The 20,453-nt window shown below is 45.7% G+C and overlaps 1 protein-coding gene across 1 annotated transcript in view; it reads right to left on the bottom strand.

Moving 5' to 3' along the window:
• The window catches only part of C4H1orf87 (chromosome 4 C1orf87 homolog), a 38,859-nt gene that overhangs the window by 4,686 nt on the left and 13,720 nt on the right, over positions 1-20,453 (bottom strand). Inside the window, exons 6-8 of the mRNA XM_084852359.1 lie at positions 14,455-14,593; positions 11,116-11,213; positions 4,958-5,028 (exon numbers count right to left, since the gene is read on the bottom strand). Coding sequence (XP_084708485.1) covers positions 4,958-5,028; positions 11,116-11,213; positions 14,455-14,593 — 308 coding nt within the window. The remainder of the gene's footprint in view (positions 1-4,957; positions 5,029-11,115; positions 11,214-14,454; positions 14,594-20,453) is intronic.

The raw sequence follows: 20,453 nt of genomic DNA, 5'->3' as shown, positions 1-20,453 counted from the left end.
TTCTAAGAATACGTAATAGCAGCAAAACTCCAGCAGCGTGTGTCAATGGGGAAATAAAGGTAATAACAGAATCATGTGCTTAGGGAATGCCTTCCAGCAAAGATGGGAAGTAGTCTTTTGGCAATGGAAGATATAATTCCCTGAGAGGGGGCAAGGCGTTAAATCTGAGCTACCACTTCTTCCATTTCCAATGTTCAGAGGTGAGTGCCATTGTTTATGTAGCCAAAACAGCACCATCCATGCACAAGAGGGAGGTATCAGCAGGCCTGGGGAAACCCCAAGGTTTGCAGAACCAAAAAAGCTTTGTGCAGGGAAACCTTTGTGGGGGGAGGAACTATTAAGGACTGAGCATCTTCAGTGGTCACAGAGAGATGACTGATGGTTGAGGGGAGAGTGAAATAGAAAACTAGAAGGGAGGGCAAATTGAATGGAGTACCCAGAACAGAAGCACTCCGCAGATGGGCCAAGCTAAGCTAGTAAGGGAGGGAGCGCTCTGGCAGTTTTTCAAAAGACAATAGAGGGGATAAGTGATGGGCAGGAAGATACTCTGCAGGGACAGGAAAGCTGATCTCTATAACATGTCATGTGTGATGCAGCCAGCAATTCATCAAGTCCATCGCCTACTGCAAATGCAGATGGTTGTAGCTACTTGTGGAGCTGGATCATGGTTTCCTCCTTAAAACGTCAACACGACAAACATTTCTATCTTTCACTTATAATGACTAGTAGAACCAACCGCAGCACCCTCCCTCCCTGCTTCAGTTTATATATCAAGCCTTGTACTGCTTGATCCTTCAGTGAAGCCCTGCAATTTCAGTTGGACATTGTATGAAGTTATGGGTGGTAGGCCAGATTGTGAGGCATAAAATTAAATGGTGGGATGAATCAAGTACTAAGACTGAATAGCATTTCTGGCTGGAAAGACAGCTGGTTTGCCTGCAGCCAGATGGTTAAAGTTCAGGCTCAACTGTTGCATCTTGATCAGACGCTGTGGCAATGCTTGCAATTGGCCCACCTTTGCATTCACTCACCTCCTGAATATTAAGTATCCCAGAGAGCTTTCTAAAGATGATTAGATTAATGCACTGCCTAAGTCAATGTCTCACGTCCATCATTTCCTTCACCATTAAAAAGGAAATCCTAATGAGCTAGCACTCTGTAAATCACATGCCCAGCAGTTCAAATTGTTTGTAACAGATGTATTGTAATGCCTTGAGGATCCAGGAAAGATCAGAGCAGCCCTATACTGGATATTTCATAGATCTTCTGTAACAGTGTAATGAAGACAGGCAGGGAAGATATTATAAGAGTGCAGCATAGATGGATGACCAAGACAGTTCCACAGGTCTATATGACTGGAACAAAATGGACTTTCTTTTTGGAATCAGGGTAGATTGAGATGTATACAAGTTATCAGCAATGACAGCTGAATTGATTCTTCATGTTGTCACCTGCTGGGGAACAACAGCAGGAGAGAGCTATTGCCCTCATGTCCTGTTTGTTGGCTTCCTATAAGCATCTGGTTGGCCACTGTGTGAAACATGACGCTGGTCCAGGTAGTGTTTGGTCTTACCCAGCAGGTGACCTCTTATGTTCGTATGTAAGAAGCAGTACACTTCTGTTTGCTAGATGGGGTGGGAGGACAAACAACAGAGGATGGTTATCACCACTGTACCCTCCTGATTAGCTTTGTTGAACGTGTTGGAGAAAGAATGTTGGACTGGAGATAATTGGTCTGCCTTAGGATTATCATCATCAACGTCATCATCATCATCAACATCGACATCAACATCATCATCAACAACAAAGTTAGAGACCACCTGATAACAAAAAGTTCTCCAGGTGGCTCATTAAATAAAATGGATAAGAATAAAGCAATTCCTATGTTTACAGGATGATTGCAATTCTCACAGGATAGTTTCTGTTTTTGAACTTCTTGTCATAGGCTGACTCTGTCTTTTCATCTATTAAAAAATATTATTAACAACTTATCCGGCTCCACCTACAGTCCCCTCAGACAAACATTTTCACCGCTATAGCATAAAGAAAAGAACTGCCCACTGAAATACTGTGAACTGCAGGGAGCAGAACCTGAACTGAAACTTTTAGGACAAGTCCCAAGGCTATTTCTTTGTCATTGTAACATACAATACTTTCTACAGAATTAACTGTGTGAGGCAAGGACTGGACTGTGAGATAAAATTCTGAGGTGACGTAGGGATGGCAGAGAATTTCCCCATGAATCTCGGGGAGGCCGAATGCCAGCGCATTTGGCCCCCTGAAATTGGTGGAGAAACGGTCTGCCCCCCCCGTCCCCCCCCCGCCGGGACGGGACTTACCTTGTGCGAATATCCCTGGTGGCGGTGGCTCCGGCGGCAGTTCGGCGGCAGTTCGGCGGCGGCTGGTCTTCCGACCGGCTGCCACCGCCGCCATTTCCAAGTTAAAAACAAAACAAAACGTGATAGGCTACGTAAAGATTTACGTAGCCTATCACGGCTAGATTTTTAAAAAACACTGTGATAGGCTACGTAAATGTTTACGTAGCCTATCATGGCTGAGTGAGGAAAAAAACCCCACATGTACGCAAATGGTGGCGCCCATGGGTGCCACCATTTGTGTTCCTTATTTTGGCACATGTAGTCTACGTAAACATTTATGTAGACTACGGCGAAAATAAGGAGAACGCAAATAGCGTTCCCCTTATTTTCGCCATAGTCTACGTAAATGTTTACGTAGACTACACGTGCCAAAATAAGGAACACAAATGGCGGCACCCATGGGCGCCGCCATTTGCGTACGCGTGGTGTTTGTTTGTTTGTTTTTTACTCAGCCATGATAGGCTACGTGAACATTTACGTAGCCTATCACAGCTGACTGCAGGGACACAAACGGCAGCGGCTACAGCCGCCGCCATTTGCGTCCTGGCAGGACAGGATTCGCAGCCGGAGGGACGGGACACCTCCCCCCCCGGCCAGAATTTTGGGGGGAGGGAGAGCGCACCTCCCCCCCACAGCGACTCAACTTTCGGGTTCAGGTAAGTGACTTTCGTACATCCCTAGAGGTGAGCTCCCGTGATTCTATAGATAAGCAAACCTGTCAAGATTGATACCTTTTCTCACTCCAGATGTTCTCTTTTGAAGTAAGCTGTTCAGCAGAATCGTTACTAATTCCTGTTTATATAAACTCTGAATTCAAGCCAAAAAAGTTGTTGGATATTAGGAAAATTAACAGTGTAATCCTGCTGGGTGTGGAGCAGAGATCCGAAGGAGAACAAACTTCCTCATACAAAGCTCTGCCAGGCTCATGCCAGCAGGGCAGAAATGAGGGGAAAGAAGCATTTGTAATTCCATCCCCCTCCCCTTTAAAAAAAATGAACTTCCTCCCATTGAAACCATAGATCTGCTGCTGCTTTGGGGGCCTGTCTGCGGAGCAGATAGAAGACTATCTGAAGGATCCACAGCTTCTTCCAGCAACTCCCCCCGCCCAGCACCCCCTGGCATGCTCCTTTCCCCCCTCCCTGATGGCAGAGTTCCAAATGAACCAGCCATGGAAGTTCCTATGGCAGCTGGGAGGGGGGTTCTGACAGCAAACCTGTCCTTCCAAGGGTGCAGTTGTGCATAGCTTTCATTTGCTTACCTACTGCAGCCACTTATACAGCCATCACTATGCCTTCATGTATGTGTGGACACTTCAAAGATTTCATTATGACACAATATAATGGCCTTCCTGCCTAAAATGAATGTGCAGCCATGTTATCATTGCATTTATATTGTCCCAGAAGTCCCTTCCCAATGCAAAGAAGACACCATTTCCACCCTAAGGGATGTTTACATGACCACAGACAAGATTTACATTGCTTGGAAACAGGACCACTACTTACCTTGCTATCCTGAAAGGGTGTCTGTGACAACCCCCTACATTCTGATGTAGCTCCACAGGGCCCACTAGAACTTCTAGTAAGTTGGCACCATGCCAGGAAGCCTGAACGAGCATACATCTGCCCCTTGGATGCTTGGGTTAATTCACAAGATTTAATTACGTTCTGTGTTTCTGGGCTTTGGGAAAGAAAATCCAAAGCATCTTCCTTTTTTTCCTAGAGCTGGGCTGCTGGGTGGAGTCCATGGCAGGAGAGCTTAGAGCTTCCCAAGCCACTGGACAGACCAAGGTGTGTCAACAGATTCAACCTGTCTGGTGGAAGCCAACATTCTTTTAAATTTCATCCCAGCTAGGAAGGTACAGATTGTGTAAAATTCATTCCGACTAAGTTTTGCAAATTGTCAGGCACCTTTCATTCTGTTGTCTGCCAATTGACAGAATTGGATTTTTCATTTTCCAAAATGTGAACTTGTGCAAATTCACATGTGCAAAAATGCACAAATCCCCCAAATGTGCATTTTCATGCTTTAGCCTATGGGGGAAATGCACATTTTTGGCTGTTGTTTTTTTTTAATTGTGTATTTTTCTAAGGCAAAATGTGTGTAAAATTCTGGAAAGTAAAAAAAAAAAAGACCCACGAGTCCACAGAATCAGCCCACCAGAGATAAGCTGGTCCACTGCGGAATCCACAGGTCTGAAAATCTGAACTCATTTGGTTCTGTTGCGGATTTCTCCGACATCCCTAATCCCACCCCACCTTCCCAGATCTGTAACAGGGGCACCACCTATGGGGCACTTGGTAACAGAACACTCTTATGATCCACAAATGGGGTATTCAATTTTTCTACACCAGAGCTGAGGAACTTGCAGACCTCCCAGTGATGTTGGATTGCAATCTTCATCATCCCTGATCACTGGCCATACTTTTGGGGAGGGGCTTATGGGACTTGTAGTTCAACAACATGTGGAGAGCCATAGGTTTTGCATCCCTGTCCTACAGGAATGTAAAATGCTGTTGCAAGCTTGTTATGGTTAAGCATGACCCCCCACACACATTCCCAAATGCATCTATATCGCTTACTTCTGCAAACAAGTGAAGCAGGGTCTATTCCAGCCTGGACATCCTTCAGAAACTCCACAAATGATTTCCATCTACATGAGGAAACATCTCAGAATTAAAAGTAATATCTGAAAGCAGATTTCCATTATATTAGGTTCACCACCACAGTTTTCCATTAGTTACATTGTAATAGTATATATCCAAACAAAATTAGTACATTAAAATGAACGCCCTGCTTTCTTGCCCCTTCAGTCTTTGGTTAGCATTCTTGTTTTTGCCTTATGAGAATCTTCTCTTCTGTCATTCCCTCTGCCATCCATTTATTCTTTTCTCATTCTTTGTTCTCCTATGACTCAGTTTATCCTTTCTTATGAAGATTCTCTTATTAATCCTTTCTTTATTTCTCTAGTTAGTAAATTTTTTAAAGCATGGTTCTGGCTCTAATATTCCTCAGTGTGATCTGTTCCTTGTTTTTCATTCTTTTTGTTTTCTCTTGTGTTCTTTGTAAACTGGTAAATGTTGGAAAAGTCTGGTATTTGCAACGGACCAACTGAAGTAGTAAGAATTACCAATCTGTGCCAATGACACATTGATATTGATCAATGATCAAATATCATTGATCATGATATTTCTGGCATTTACTTTGACACACTCACACACAGTTTCCTGAGATTCTTTCCTGACTCCTGCCAGAAGCTTAGACCAGTGGCCCATTTAGTCAGCACTGTCAATGATGACTAGCAGAAGGTGTGATGCCTGCTTCTCTACAGTTTCAAAATTCAAACACTCTATCTCAGCCATGCTATCTGGAACCTGACAGCAGACATACTGAGAATTACATCTGGTATATCTTAAATGAAAGGCCGGTAATCTGTTACTGAGTTAATTCCAGACAGCAAGTAATGCTAGTTTGTATTGCAGTAAAAATAACCCCAGCGCAAGCTCTCTTGCCACTGGAGGCTGAGAGAACACAGCATCATGCCCTTTCTCCTCACCGCCACTGCCGCATCAAGCCCCTTCCCACCACCTCATCATTCCTCTTTCCTCTTCCCTTTCCTACTGCCAATGCATCAGCCCTATGGAGAGCCACATGGCCAGAAGAAGTGGCTGTGGGGCTCTCACAAGATCTGGCAAGCTCTTGTGAGAGCCCCACAACCACTTCTTCCGGCCATGTGGCTCTCCATAGAGCCAACGTAGCAATGGCAAAAGTAAAGGGGGCATGCGATTGGGAAACAGAAGGTGGGTGGCCGCTCTAGACAGCCCCACTGGCTGTTCTCTTGTTCTGGCAAATGCCACAGTGGGACAACAGCTGGCATGGCTCTCCAGAGCACCTACTGGAGACAGTGTGGCAGTGGTGGTGGGCCCTGCTGGTGGGGGTGGGGGGGAGGGGTGAAATTTGCTGCTGCTTCCACTCCGCCCCCTGATGTGGGCACCTCACCCTGCTTCATGGGAGGGCCAGCCGTGAGTAAAAAAAAGGGACTTGTGGCACCTTAAAGACTGACACATTTATTGTACCATAAGCATCTAATGAAGTCAACTCTGGTCCACAAAAGTGTGTGCCATTTAAGGTACCACAAGGCTCTTTTGGCATTATTGAGCTAGGGTCCTTATTAGTGGATTGGTGGGGAGTGGAGGGAAGACTACATAACGAAGGAAGCAACTGTACTTCAGAAGTTAATCGTGTGATTTAAAAAACGGAGCCAGAAGCCCCTTGTTTTCATGTAATGGGAATGCGCTAAAGACATCTATGGACTTCCTCAATTTATCTTTCTATGCCCTATTCTCTTTCTGTGACAGGTTAAAGGGAGGGCATCACTTTGTGCAATGGGGATTAATCTCACATGGCTGCAATCACTCAGGATGGCTTATTGATCTTAAGCACATTTAATCACAAAGTGGCTCAGAGCAGGATTCTTGCTAATTACTGAGGAGTTTCAACACAGTGGGAGTGGAGATTAGAACAGCTGATGCGTCACTAAACTAATGATTCTAGTGTGCGCGCGCACACACACGCACACACACACACCAATTTATTCTACTTATATTGGATTAAAAAAACAGTTAAAGGCCTAATTCTGAGGATGCCTGAGCTTTGTTAAATGTTTTTTTCTATGTTTATTTCAGGGGGGAGGGAGTTATCCAAGGCAGCATGCATTTGCAACTTATTTATCAATTATATGTTTAATTTCACAATGGAGGTAATAGACATTAATATAGTGCTATGCTGAGATCAACATACTATAATATGGAGGATTCAAAAAGTCATATAAAGACTAATCCTGAAAGATCTGAACTACAAAGCACTTTGGAAGGGCACAGCAATCGTATCAGTTGATAACATGCATCAAATCCTTGCACTCCAGCATGATACACGTGTAGACAGTACTCCCAAGGGTTATTAGTACACAATAATACTATATTATTATTAGTACTATACTTGCTACTCAGTCAGCACTCATTCAGTGAGTTGAATGGGTGCTGACTGAGTAGCAAGGAGGGGACCTCAGGACCTCACAGGATCATGTTCTTACATTTCATCTTCATTATCCTAAAAAATGGTGAAAAATGTGGTGGAACCTTTGCAGATGTTGGGGACCCATGCCAATGGTGGGTATCCCAGTTGTCAGGGTGGACACTAAGCCCATAGAATCCCAGAGTAGTTCTGATTCTGAGGAAGAGCAGTCGCTCCTGGGAGAGGAGCACGCTCCTCTTTCCCAGGGCCCATAGCTGACGGAGATTCCTCCCACCAGCATTCCTAGATTAGAAAGCAGTCCAGGGAGTGACCGAGCAGAGATAGCAGACTTGGTGGATGCGCGACGCAGACGCAGAGAGCGGTGCCAGATGGAGGGCGCGGAAAGGAGGCGAAGTGCCAGGTTGGCGTGCAAACAACGGCTGCACCCAGAGACTCCAAGGGAAAAGGGGAGGGACTCTCCCTAGTCCTTAGGTTCAGGGGTCTGCCAGTAATTCCCTTTCAAATGGGGACCAACTGTTCCAACTTAGGGCATAGGTACTATGCTGCTCAGATCTAGTTGCAAACGGTATAGTTGCTAAGTTGTAAAAGAAGAATAAAGCTTTGAAAGGAATCCCTTTGTCTGTGTCTGGACTTAGCTACTGGAGTAGACTGAGAGAGCCCTCCAAGGAGCCCTTGACAGCTTGGTCCCCGTTCCTCTTTTTTTTCCTCTCCTCTCTCTCTCTCTTCTCCTATTGCCTTATGGAGGGTGCCGAGAACCCAGCGGTGCAAGCTCTGGCGCAAGAGAACCAGATGCTCCGTGATCAGATGGCTCAACTGACGGCTGCCGTGCAGAATCTACAGGCAGCGTTTCAACCCCCCCCCCTCAAGGCCTGGCGGCAGCTGCGGTGCCTTATTCTTGGGAGGAGCTCCTTCTCTCTGCACAGGCTCAGGATGCTTTTGTTTGCACAAAGGTGGAGGAATTGGGGCTAGCCTCTGCCCCCCCCCACTCTACCCCCTTCTCTTTGAGAGGTTTACCTGCTTTACCATTCCGGCCGGGTCTATGTGCCTTCTAGACCCCTCCGTGAGAGGGTTCTCCATCAGTGCCATGACTCCCCCACAGCTGGGCATTTTGGCATTGCCAAGACCCTGCATGGAGTGACGAGGGATTTTGGTGGCCTCGTGTGTGTCAGGACGTCAAGTCCTATGTCGCCTCCTGCCCAACCTGCCGGCGGGCGAAGACCCCCTCAGGCAAGCCCACAGGCTTGCTTCACCCCCTGCCTACTCCCTCAGGACCTTGGAAACTGCTCTCCCTTGACTTCATCACTGACTTGCCTCCCTCACATGGTAAGACCACTATTCTGGTGGTGGTGGATTTGTTTTCTAAGATGGCCCATTTCTTCCCCTGCTCTGGGTTGCCCACAGCCAGGGAGATGGCAGAGCTGTTCGTGGCGCATGTTTTCCACCTCCACGGATGGCCCAAGGGTCTCATTTCCGATAGGGGGGCCCAATTCACTGCCCATTTCTGGAGGGAGCTACTGGCGTTGCTCCATGTGACACTCCGTCTTTCCTCCGCCCACCATCCACAGACAGACGGTCAGACCGAGCGCACCAATGCGACTCTGGAGCAATATCTGCGCTGTTATGTCAATTACCAGCAAGATGACTGGTTTTCCTTGTTGCCTCTCGCAGAATTTGCTTATAACAATGCCTGCCATGCTTCCACCCGCCAAACTCCATTTTTTGCCAATTTTGGTTACCACCCCAAGGCCTTCCCATCCACCCTAGCTCCCTCTTTGGTGCCAGCGGCCCAGGACTTTTTAGAGGAGTTGCGAGCGGTACACCACCTCTTACGGGACTCCCTCGAGCAAGCCAAAAAAGCCTACAAGGCCTCTGCAGACCGGCGGCGCCAGCCGGGTCTGTCTCTGCAACCGGGGGATTGGGTTTGGTTGTCCACCCAATACCTCCCCTCTCACTCGCCCGCAAGGAAGCTCGCGCCTCGCAGCACGGGGCCTTTCCAGGTTACGGCCCAGATTAACCCTATTGCTTTTCGCCTGGCTCTCCCCCCCTCCATGAAGATCCATCCTGTTTTTCATCGGTCCTTGCTGTCCCCCCTGGTTTCTGGCGACCCTCATCGCTCAGTCAGTTCCCCCCCACCGCCAGTGCTGGTGGAGGGGGAGGAGGAGTTTGAGATCGCAGAGATTCTGGACTCCCGCCTTTCTCATGGCCGCTTGCAATATCTAGTGGACTGGAAGGGGTACGGGCCTGATGAGCAATCCTGGGAACCCGCAGAAAACATGCATGCTCTGTTGCTGCTGAGGCACTTCCACCAGCTGTACCCCCACAAGCCCGGGGCCCCAGGGGAGGAGCAGGAGGGAGGGCCTCATGGGAGCAGGGATGATGTCAGGGTGGACACTGAGCCCATAGAATCCCAGAGTAGTTCTGATTCTGAGGAAGAGCAGTCGCTCCTGGGAGAGGAGCGCGCTCCTCTTTCCCAGGGCCCACAGCTGATGGAGATTCCTCCCACCAGCATTCCTAGATTAGAAAGTAGTCCAGGGAGTGACCGAGCAGAGATAGCAGATTGGTGGATGCGCGACGCAGACGCAGAGAGCGGCGCCAGATGGAGGGCGCGGAAAGGAGGTGAAGTTGGCGCGCAAACAACAGCTGCGCCCAGAGGATCCAAGGGAAAAGGGGAGGGACTCTCCCTAGTCCTTAGGTTCAGGGGTCTGCCAGTAATTCCCTTTCAAACGGGGACCAACTGTTCCAACTTAGGGCATATGTACTGTGCTGCTCAGATCTAGTTTCAAACGGTATAGTTGTTAAGTTGTAAAAGAAGAATAAAGCTTTGAAAGGAATCCCTTTGTCTGTGTCTGGACTTAGCTACTGGAGTAGACTGAGAGAGCCCTCCAAGGAGCCCTTGACACCAGTGTAGAAGTGAATGTGATAAAAGCCCGATGCAGGCATCCAGCCTGCTCACAGGAGGGCCAGAAGTGGGTAAGGAACATGGATGTGTACACATAGCCTGCTCCCAACATCGCCATCGCCTCAGTCCCTGACCTTCCTGTGTTGAGTGGGATGGTCCAAAGGTTACTTGAATGCTAGTAAAGATCTCTGCATGATTGGGAACTGTGCCTACTCAGGAGAGCTGTGAACTATTTATATGCTACTTGTGCTTACTTTATGAATGCCATGCTAACGTATACAATTAATGGCACAAATTGATTTATTGTATTATTTTGTATTTATAATACAAAACATCTGGAAGGCCACACATTGCGTACTCCTGCTGGAAAGGTTCTGGTACTGCAATGAGGGTGCACCTCATCCCTTCATATCAGCTCTAAGATCTGATCCCATTCTTGCTGCAACTGCTTCATTCCTGTTGCTGTGTGGCAGGCACAGCTGTGTTACATAAGGATGAGTGCAAAGGTTTCATAGGCACAGGCCAACATCACTTCTTGTCCTAACCCTGGCATGGCATGTTATCCATCTTTTTGGCACACAGGGGTCAGGTGTGCACTGGCTATTTGTAACAGCAAGGAAAGAAACACAATTTATCCGGAAATCAGGAAAATTTGGGCAGAACCAGCCAGCCCTATAAGCATGGGATCATTCTTGGTGTCTATCAGCACAAGTCTCTTAATTGTACTGCCACATTCTGAGATGGTCCACGGGTTCAAGATGAGAGTGTAATGTGCAGAAAGGAAGAAAGCATCTGATTAAAACTCACCGCATTCTGCCTCTTCTACCAAAATCATAGGTGTTAACCAAAACTTCCATCATCCCAGGATGTAGAGTTAGCCCATGCTTTTGGCAAATCATCTCTGTCTATAAATAAGAAAAGAATTGTTGCTCAACATTACTTGTGCATAACAAAATAAAAGGAAAAATTCATGAAAACTAAAGTGTATTATGAACTAAGGAAGTACTAATCAGTTCAGCAGGACCTGTTATAGTCAGCAGGCATACACAATCCAATTCCTTGGAAACTTGCACACCCAGAAGGCAAAGTCAATCCTGTATTGGGGAGGTTGGGTTATACTTGGGGTAAGAATAGTGTGGCCACGTACGAATCATCTGAAAAGAAGAAATGCATCACCAGAAAAGAGGACACTGTGATGTTACACGTCTCTGTGTGTATAATCTGTAAGTCTATAATGTGTTCCTTTTATGAGTCTATGGTTATGGGAGAATTCCACCACAGACTCCAATGAGGCCGGATTCTACAGAATCCCCCCCCCCCCGTAGTCCGTGGCAGAATGGAATACTTACCTCTGCCTCCCTGCAGAATCCTCTTTGGACGGATCCTCTGGCTCTGGATTGCCAGCGATACGGCCGCCATGCCGTATCGCTGGCTGAAGGGGATTAACTGTGGACGCAAATGGTGTCCAGGATGCCATTTGTGGCTGTAAAGGTCTCAGTTTAAGCTAAATGCAGCCGTAAATGGCTGCATTTAGCTTAAACTAAGACCTTTACAGCTGCAAATGGTGTCCTGGATGCCATTTGCATCCCTGCTTTTCATTCACGCAATAGGCTACACAAATATTCATTCACGCAATAGGCTACGTAAAACAGGGATGCAAATGGTGCCCAGGACGCCATTTGTGGCTGTAAAGGTCTTAGTTTAAGCTAAATACAGCCATTTACGGCTGCATTTACCTTAAACTAAGACCTTTACGGCTGCAAATGGCGTCCTGGACGTCATTTGCATCCGCAGTCAATACCCCTCAGCCAGCAATATGGCATGGAGGCCGTATCGCTGGTGTTTCAGAGCTGGCCGGCAGCTCTGCGGAATTGCCGTGGAGCCAAGCCAGCCGAAGAGGATTCTGGGGGGAGAAACGGATCGCCTCCCCCCCGCGGGCAGATTCCCCACAGGCCGGCAGGTAGGGAATCTGCCCATCCCTAGTTATGGGTATTTATTCCTGTTGTATCTCTGTAATTTATGGTGAGCATGTCTATGGTGAGAGAAAACTGATTGGTTGAGAGAGTGAGGGGGGTGAAATGTGTGTGCTATATAAAATTGTGTTCTGTGTTGAGAAAGTCAGATAGAGACAGTGAGGGATAAGATCAGAGATAGTGATGAGATAGGTTTGAGGTCAGAGCTAGGATTTGTGAGAGGCAGGATTTTATGACTGAAAACAGACGGGGGGGGGTCTGCTGTGGTGATTTGGGAAGGGATTGTTTGAAAGGTTGATTTGGAGAACAGTTCATGAAAGAACATATATTGATAGAGCCATTAAGAGTTACCTGTTTATTATTCGACAACTTATTATTGTAATCAATAAAGCTTTCCTTGTTTATAAATCCTACGCCTTCTTCCCTTGGCTACATGAGAGAGAGAGGTAATAAAGGGAACAGTGCAAGGTTATAGAGAAAAGTCTGTGTCCTCACAGCATGGGGATAGAGTAAAAGGTTGGGCCTGAGCCTTAAAGGTCCTGGTGACAGTGAAACCCAGTGTGTGTAAGAGAAGGTGGTCCTCTGGGGTGAGAAAGGCCTTAGAGAAGGGGAATTCTCACTGTTAGAGAAGGCGGGAATGCCACAGACGGCAATTTGCATAAACCTTAATATGCTGTTTTATATGCATAAATGCAAATTTAGATACAATGATTATAATTTAATTAGAAATGTAGTACATCTCACCAGATTGTGGAAGACTGTGACCAGGTGACTTTTGTGTCTGCCTATTCAGTCTGTTGTCCAAGTGCTAATTGCTGATGGACAACAGTTATTATATTATGGCTCTTTTTATTTAAACGGGACAGCCCTTCAAATAGATGATGCTTTCAAACAGAGGACACCCTCCAAATAGAGGGCTGGCCTCTGTAAAAGAGGACACATGGCCACCCTATGAGATTTCCTTCTCCACAGATGGTCCTTAGCCTGTGCCCCCCTTCCTCCAGTTAGTCCTACATTATTTATTACAAAAACATCAGTAGAAAGCTTAATTGGGAAACATGTCAGTCAAGAAAGACATTTTCAAAAATGCTGGATTTAAAAATACACACACACACACACACCAAAGAACAAAGCAGGAAGCACAACTGTTGTGCATGTGGGCATATTGTATCCAAAGTCAAAGTTACAAAAGAGCACAATATTGGAATGTGGAGCAAAAAGGGAAAAAGGAAATTAACTATCAAGAAACTTTCACTTCAACTGCATAGCCTGCACTGATCCCAGTCCAAGCTGGTTCCTCTCAGCCATGCAGACTGACAGAAAGCAGGATTTTCTTTATTATTTCATTTCATTTCATGTTAAACTCCCCAATATCAAAATCTTTCCAAAGAAGCACCTCTGGACTTCTGAGTCAGTAATACGGAACTAACTGGGTAATACATAACTAAAATGAAATGATGTACGTTTTATATGATGTGGAATCAGTGCTTAAAGTATTTGGTATCAGTCAAGGGCATTCAGATATTGTCATGTTCTGGTCCCTTAAGGCTAATTCTCAATAACTTATCTTTCTGTTACAGAGGAGAGATCCTATGGCCGCTGGACAGCGGCTAGATGGCCGTAGGATATGCTCTTTTCCAGAACCAGCCTCGGAGCCTGCCCTCTGGGGTCGGTTCCTAGAAAACCGACCTCCCCCTACTTCCGCACTGCCTCAGAGTGCAGAACAGCCCCGTCCTTCGCGCTTGCAAGAGGAGCATGGACTGGCCGAAAAGGAGCATGACTGGGGGCGTTCTGGGGCAGGGAGGGCGTAGCTGCCTGTACGACACATCCAATGTGTCGTACAGCAGCCTCCTTCCCCGCTCCATCCTCCCATGGCTAGACAGCCACAATCGGCTGTCTAGCCAAAAAAGCAGGGCAGGGGAAGTGTGGAGGGCACAATCCCCTCCGTGCTACTCCTGCCCTGCTTAGGATAGGCGGTTGCCTCCAAGTTCAGAGGCAGCCACCTATCTCAATAGGATTGCGCCCTTAGTTATTTCTTTGGGTTATGTAATGGGAAGAAGGAAATAACTATTTTATAACTGGGAAATACTTAAATTCCTATATACTAAGAGAGAGCTTCCAGAATATTCAACTATGCTAAAAAACCATGAAGGCTATTATTATTATTTTTTACCTCAGAGAGTGAAAGAAGCCCTGAGCAAGTCTTATCTTGTTGTAGAAAACTCAGGCTTAGTTTTCCAAAGTCCAGCTCTCCTTTACGTTCTTTTAATATTTGCTTCAAGGCCTGGAATGCATCCTCTGGAGTCCAAGAGCTATGGAATGATAATGCATACAGAGAAGAGGCAATTAAAGAGGCCACACACTTTACCATTGTTTGTTGCAGCCTTATAGTTCCCTTCCAACACAAAAATGTCCAGATGTTTTGCAATAAAATAAAATAAAAATCTCAAGCTGAGAAGCTAATGGGGCAACTTACACAGTAATAGAGAGCACCTGGTAATGAAGCCATAGAATTACTATCGTGTTTTTTTTAAAAGGGATAGAAGTGAAATGAAATTGAGAAAACTAGACTTCTGGATAGCTATGATATCCTAGCTTATAATTCACCCATGTAGCTCTAAGAAGTTTCTTGTGACAGAGGAGAAGCCGGTTGAACCTATCTGGTAGTTCTAATCCTAAAATTGCTCACTGAGGGTACAGCTTCAGTGACACAGCTGGCACAGCATCTCTCCAGTGCTGCTCTCTTCCCACTCTTTCTGTGCAAATAGTTTTTCACTCCACTGCTACATACTGTATCTGTCTACAGTGGCTGTTACAAACCCTGAATCCCCGGCTTATGCTGATGCTTTGCTACCACATCCTCAGCTGCCTAACCCCACATGTTAGTTGATGGTGCAGCAACATGATGTTAGTCAAAACTCATTTATTCATGTTCAGTGGAGGCTAAGCCTTTTGGAACCAAGTCTCAAGGTAAAGTATAAACCAAAACTGCCATCTTAAGCACACTTACTTGGACAAACCTTCAACTTAGGCCAGTAGTATTTTCTGAAAATGCAATGTGTTTTGGACTGGGTTGTAAGAAACATGTAAACAACGTCAGTTTATTTTTGATATTTTAGAATGACAAAATATAGGACAATATACAATCATATGCTCTTTAACTTAGGATAGCATTGTTGCAATTATTGTCATTGGATATATCTTTATACATTTTTTTGGAAATATATGATGTGTGTTTAAATTTCAGTTTACGAATGAAGAAAATTATATCAGTAATTTAAATGGGACCTTCTTTTTTGCACATAGATAAATGCAGACCTTAAGTTACATTTTGCTCAGATGTACATTATTTAAAACTGTTACAGTTCTGAAAATATGCTTTGGATTTTTATCATTAATACCATTGGATTTAGGTTCAGTCTGAGACAAGATGCCTCTGAAGCTCTGATACCTTCTAAATATGTTTTACGTTTTTGCATTGTAATGTATTTTAGTCATTGTATTTTTATTGTACATTGCCTCAAGCACTCATTGGGTGGAAGGGCAATCCAAAAATATTCAAAGGGTGCAATCCTATGCATGTTTAGACAGAAAAAGTCCTACAACTCCCAGCATTCCTCAGCCAGCTATAGTCAGTCAATCAGTCAGTCCCTCTAGACCTTTATTTTGGTGCTGACCTAGCACAAGACAGACTCAAGTAGTGGATCACCATGATTGCTTCTTTTAGACCCTTTTCAAATAGGTCTGTGCGCTACTTGGAGGCTCTGATAAAAATTACAGCAAAATCTCTACAGCTGCAGGTTATATATCATATATAATATATCATAAATAGGCTTGTCTTGGCTGGAGGCTATTTTTGCTAAAGCTGAACATAATGTTTGTTTTACTAAAGGTATTAGTGTTAATTGATTCTGTGTTTCTGAGGATGAGCAAGACTGGCTGGCATGATGTTTAGATTGCAAGATAATGATGTTCCTTACTTGGTTTCAGATTCAGATTAAGCTTCCTTGGCTTCATCTAAGTGCTATTTGGAAACATGAGAAAGACAACTATTGCTGTAACTCTATACACACTGACCTAGGAGTAAGTCTCATTTGACTCAATGTGACTTACTTCTGAGTAGACATGATTGCATTGTATGTTCTCAGTCTTTGTATAGACAATTAGGATGCATATATATGTACTTGAAAACAGCAGTCTTGCCTTGTGAAGCAAGGCCACATTTCTCCTTGTCCCATGCGCCTTCGCAGCACAAATGTCACATCTACTTACCAGCAATTTACAGTGCAATCCTATGCATGTCTACTCAGAAGTAAGTCCTATTGAGTTCAATGGGACTTACTCCCAGGTAAGTGGGTATAGGGCTGCACACTAACTAGTATCTATTTTTTGCCTGTCCTCCATGTTTCAGGTGGCTGTCCACCTTTTTTAGATTTTAAAATGAAGCATGGGCACAGCGTCTTTAAAAAACAACATACAAAAACAAGCACGGTCAACTTTTAAAGACTTTAGCATCCAACACTTTACAATGTAAGTTAACACACTGAGTATTTATTCAAGGCAAGCTGCTATGTAGAACATTATCAATGTGATAGTAAGTAGTTATGGCCATGGTGATTCACATTTTACTGCTCTCTTCAGTTAAAAAAACAAACAAATCAACTTTGACAAAGTTGAAAAACTACTCGAGAAAAGACAAATGACATCCCAGAGGCCAGCCGGTCGGTGCTCTGTAGGGCAAGCAAGTCAGCAAGAAAGGGACAGTTTCCCCCAAACTTTCCTGAAGAGAAGATGGTGTGTCTGTATAAAGCCAGCTGAGTGCATTTACTCAGTGGGATCAGTGCTCCCTTCCTGGAGCACTTTTTCAGCTTTTAGAAAGTTGTTTGAGTGTGTTTTTAAATACCCAAGTGAATGCATGTCTATATGTCCCCATGTTCCTTTATTCCAAGGGAACAGCTGCAGCAACTACCCTTTTACTAATATCCTGGCACTAGCCCTGATCAAACACCGGCAGCTTAGGGCACAATCCTGTGGGGATAGTCAGCCACCTCCAAACTCGGAGGTGGCTGACTACCCAATGCAAGGCAGGTGGAGCGTGGAGGGGATCCTCTCCTCTGCGCTCCAGCCACCCTGCATTTGCGGCTAGATGGCCAATTTTGGCTGTCTAGCCGGGGTGCATTGGAGCGGGGATGGGAGGACGCCCGGTGGTGCATAGGAAGCATCATAACGACGCTTCTGTGGTCTCCTCCCCTCCCCACCCCTGGGATTGCCCCCTTTTTTGCCCGCTCCACGCTGTGCTTACAAGCGCAGAGACAGGGACGAACCACACTACCAACGAGGTGGCAGGGGAGGGGGTGGGGAGTGAGGTTTCTCGGATCCAAGCTTAGAGCCCTGGCTCCAATCTCAGTTCCCAGAAACCAAAAAATCCTATGGCCTTCTAGACACTGCATAGTGGCCATAGGATTTCTCCCTCCATAACTATGCAAAGGGCACATGGGGAGGGCGGCCTGCTCACTGTTGGTCATAGTGGTCAAAAGTTGCAGCTGACTTCTATAGGCTGCAGTCTTATAATACTTACCTGGGATTAACCCCCACTGAATTCAGTGGGTTTTACTTCTGAGCAGACATGTATAGGATTGTGCTCTTAGTTCCATAAAAGGGAATATAGCAATGAAACCAACTAGATCCGATTACTATCAGCTTCTGGCCTCATTGATCTGAATCCGAAAGAAAGAAAGAAAGAAAGAAAGAAAGAAAAAGAAAGAAAGAAAGAAAGAGAAAGGAGAGGAGTAGAGGCTGCTGGCTCCAATGTCAGTGGGGCAATGAATCTGCTCCTAGTTTCAGTCAGAATCAGAACCAGTCAGAACTCTAAAAGAACTATTCAAGGTGTTCCTTTAGCATTCTGACTGGTTCTGACTGAAACCTGGAGAGGATTCTGTCCCCTGACATCAGAGCCACCAGCCTCCACTGGAGAGAGGGCTTTTCTAGATGCGTTAAAACAACAACAACAACAACAACAACTTGCTACTTCTGCTTCCAGCTTCTTTGCAGGATTAAGACCAGATCTCTACACACAGTTTTTTCCGCTTTGCTGCCTTTTCATATGTTCTGCTATATAACCTCTAGGTGGTGCTGTAGTTAGGGATGGAGAAGAATTCCACCACGGACTCCAATGAGGCCGGATTCTTAGAATCCACCGCCCCCCGGAGTCTGTGGCAGAATGGACCACCCCACCCCGCCACCCCACAAAGTCCGACCCAGCCGGATCCTACCTGGCAGGCAGGCACCGCCGGCTCGGAATCCAGCCAGGTCCGTCTGCTGCCCTGTGCTGATGCAAAATGGCATCCAGCATAGCGGATGCCATTTGCGTCCTTCCCTTTTTGCAGTGATAGGCTAAGTAAATCTTTATGTAGCCTATCATGGCTAAAGGGAAGGATGCAAATGGCGTCCGCTACGCCATTTGCATGCCTCCCTTTTTGCCGTGATAGGGCTACGTAAATCTTTGCTGTAATAGCTCTTTTCTGTAATAGCTCTTTGCTGTAATAGGCTACGTAAAGATTTACGTAGCCTATCATGGCAAAAGGCAGGGGCGCAAATGGTGTAGTGGACGCCATTTGCGTCCCTGCCTTTTGCCGTGATAAGCTACAGAAAGATTTACGTAGCCTAAGCCTATCACGGCAAAAGGCAGGGATGCAAATGGCGTCCACTATGCTGGACGCCATATGCATCCGAAGAGAAGCAGCAGCGGACGGCGGAGGGCAGCTGGACTGACCGGACCTGCCAACGACCAGGTAGAGTCCGCCCAGGGGGGATTCTGCAGGGTGGCGAGGGGGTAGTCAGTTCTGCCACGGACTCCGGGGCGGCGGATTCTGAAGAATCCAACTTCATTGGAGTCTGTAACAGATTTCTCCGCCATCCCTATGTCCACCAAAACTCAGTGACTGGGTAAGGAGGGCATTAGTCAGAGAAGCAACCAAGAGGACAATGGTAATTCTGAAGGAGCTGGAGAGATCCACAGTGATGGCATAAACTGTCCATGGGACAACTATCACCCAGATGCTCCACAAAGCTGGGCTTTATGGAAGAGTGGCGAGAAGAAAGCCATTGCTGAAAAAAAACCATATCAAATACCATTTGGATTTTTCCAAAAGGCATGTGGGAGACACAGCAAACGTACAGGAAAAGGCTCTGTGCGCTGATGAGACCAAAACTGAGCTTTTTGGCCTACTGCAAAACCCTTTGTGTGGTGCAAAGCCAACAGTGCCCATCACCCTGAGAACACCATCCCCACAGTGAAGCATAGTGGTGGCAGCATCATGTTGTGGGGATGTTTTTCATTGGCAGGGACCAGGAAACTGGTCAGGATTGAGGGCAAGATGGATGGATCCAAATATAGGACAAGTCTAGAGGAAAACCTGTTTCAGTCTGCAAGGGATCTGGGCCTACAGTGGAGGTTCACCTTCCAGCAGGACAATGACCCTAAACACACAGCCAAAGTTACACTAGAGTGATTTAAAAACAAGAACCTGATTATCTTAGAATGACCCAGCCAAAGCCTAGACCGCAATCTGATTGAGAATCTGTGGCAGCTGGCAGGAGGACTTGAAAATTGCTGTTCACCAATGGTCCTCAACCTGGCAGAGCTTGAGCAATTTTGCTAAGAAGAATGGGCAAAAATTTCAGTATCCAGATGTGCAAAGAGACTCACAGCTGTAATTGCTGACAAAGGTGTTTCTACCAAATATTGACTCCAAGGGATGAATACTTATGCGACCAACAAATGCCAGTTTGTTTGTTTTGAATTAATTTTTGTGCCATAATAAAAAATATTTTGCACCCTCAAAGTGGTAAGTATTTTGTGTAAATCAAATGGTAAAAATGCAAATTAAATCCATTTTAACACAACAAGATGTCAAAAAGTCAAGTGGGTGCTTACTTATGCAAGGAACTGTATATAACGCAGCAACAGTACCAGTCATACTCCTGAGGATCTAGTTCTGGTTTGACTAGAAAGCATAGCGGGAGACATAAACAATTGTGTGTGTATGACAGCTTTACAATACTGCTTGTAAAGGAGGAGTGGGCAAATCATAGGCAAAAGCATCTGGAATGCCACAACTCCCATCAGCTCCATACAGGATAGCCCATAGTTAGGGATCATGGGAGTTGTAG

The sequence above is a fragment of the Heloderma suspectum genome, chromosome 4, assembly GCF_057233095.1.
Source record: "Heloderma suspectum isolate Gila_16-S chromosome 4, 16-S_ref, whole genome shotgun sequence".
Taxonomy (NCBI): domain Eukaryota; kingdom Metazoa; phylum Chordata; class Lepidosauria; order Squamata; family Helodermatidae; genus Heloderma; species Heloderma suspectum.
Note: the sequence above shows the minus strand (reverse complement) of the source record. Positions and strands in the feature narration are given on the sequence as shown.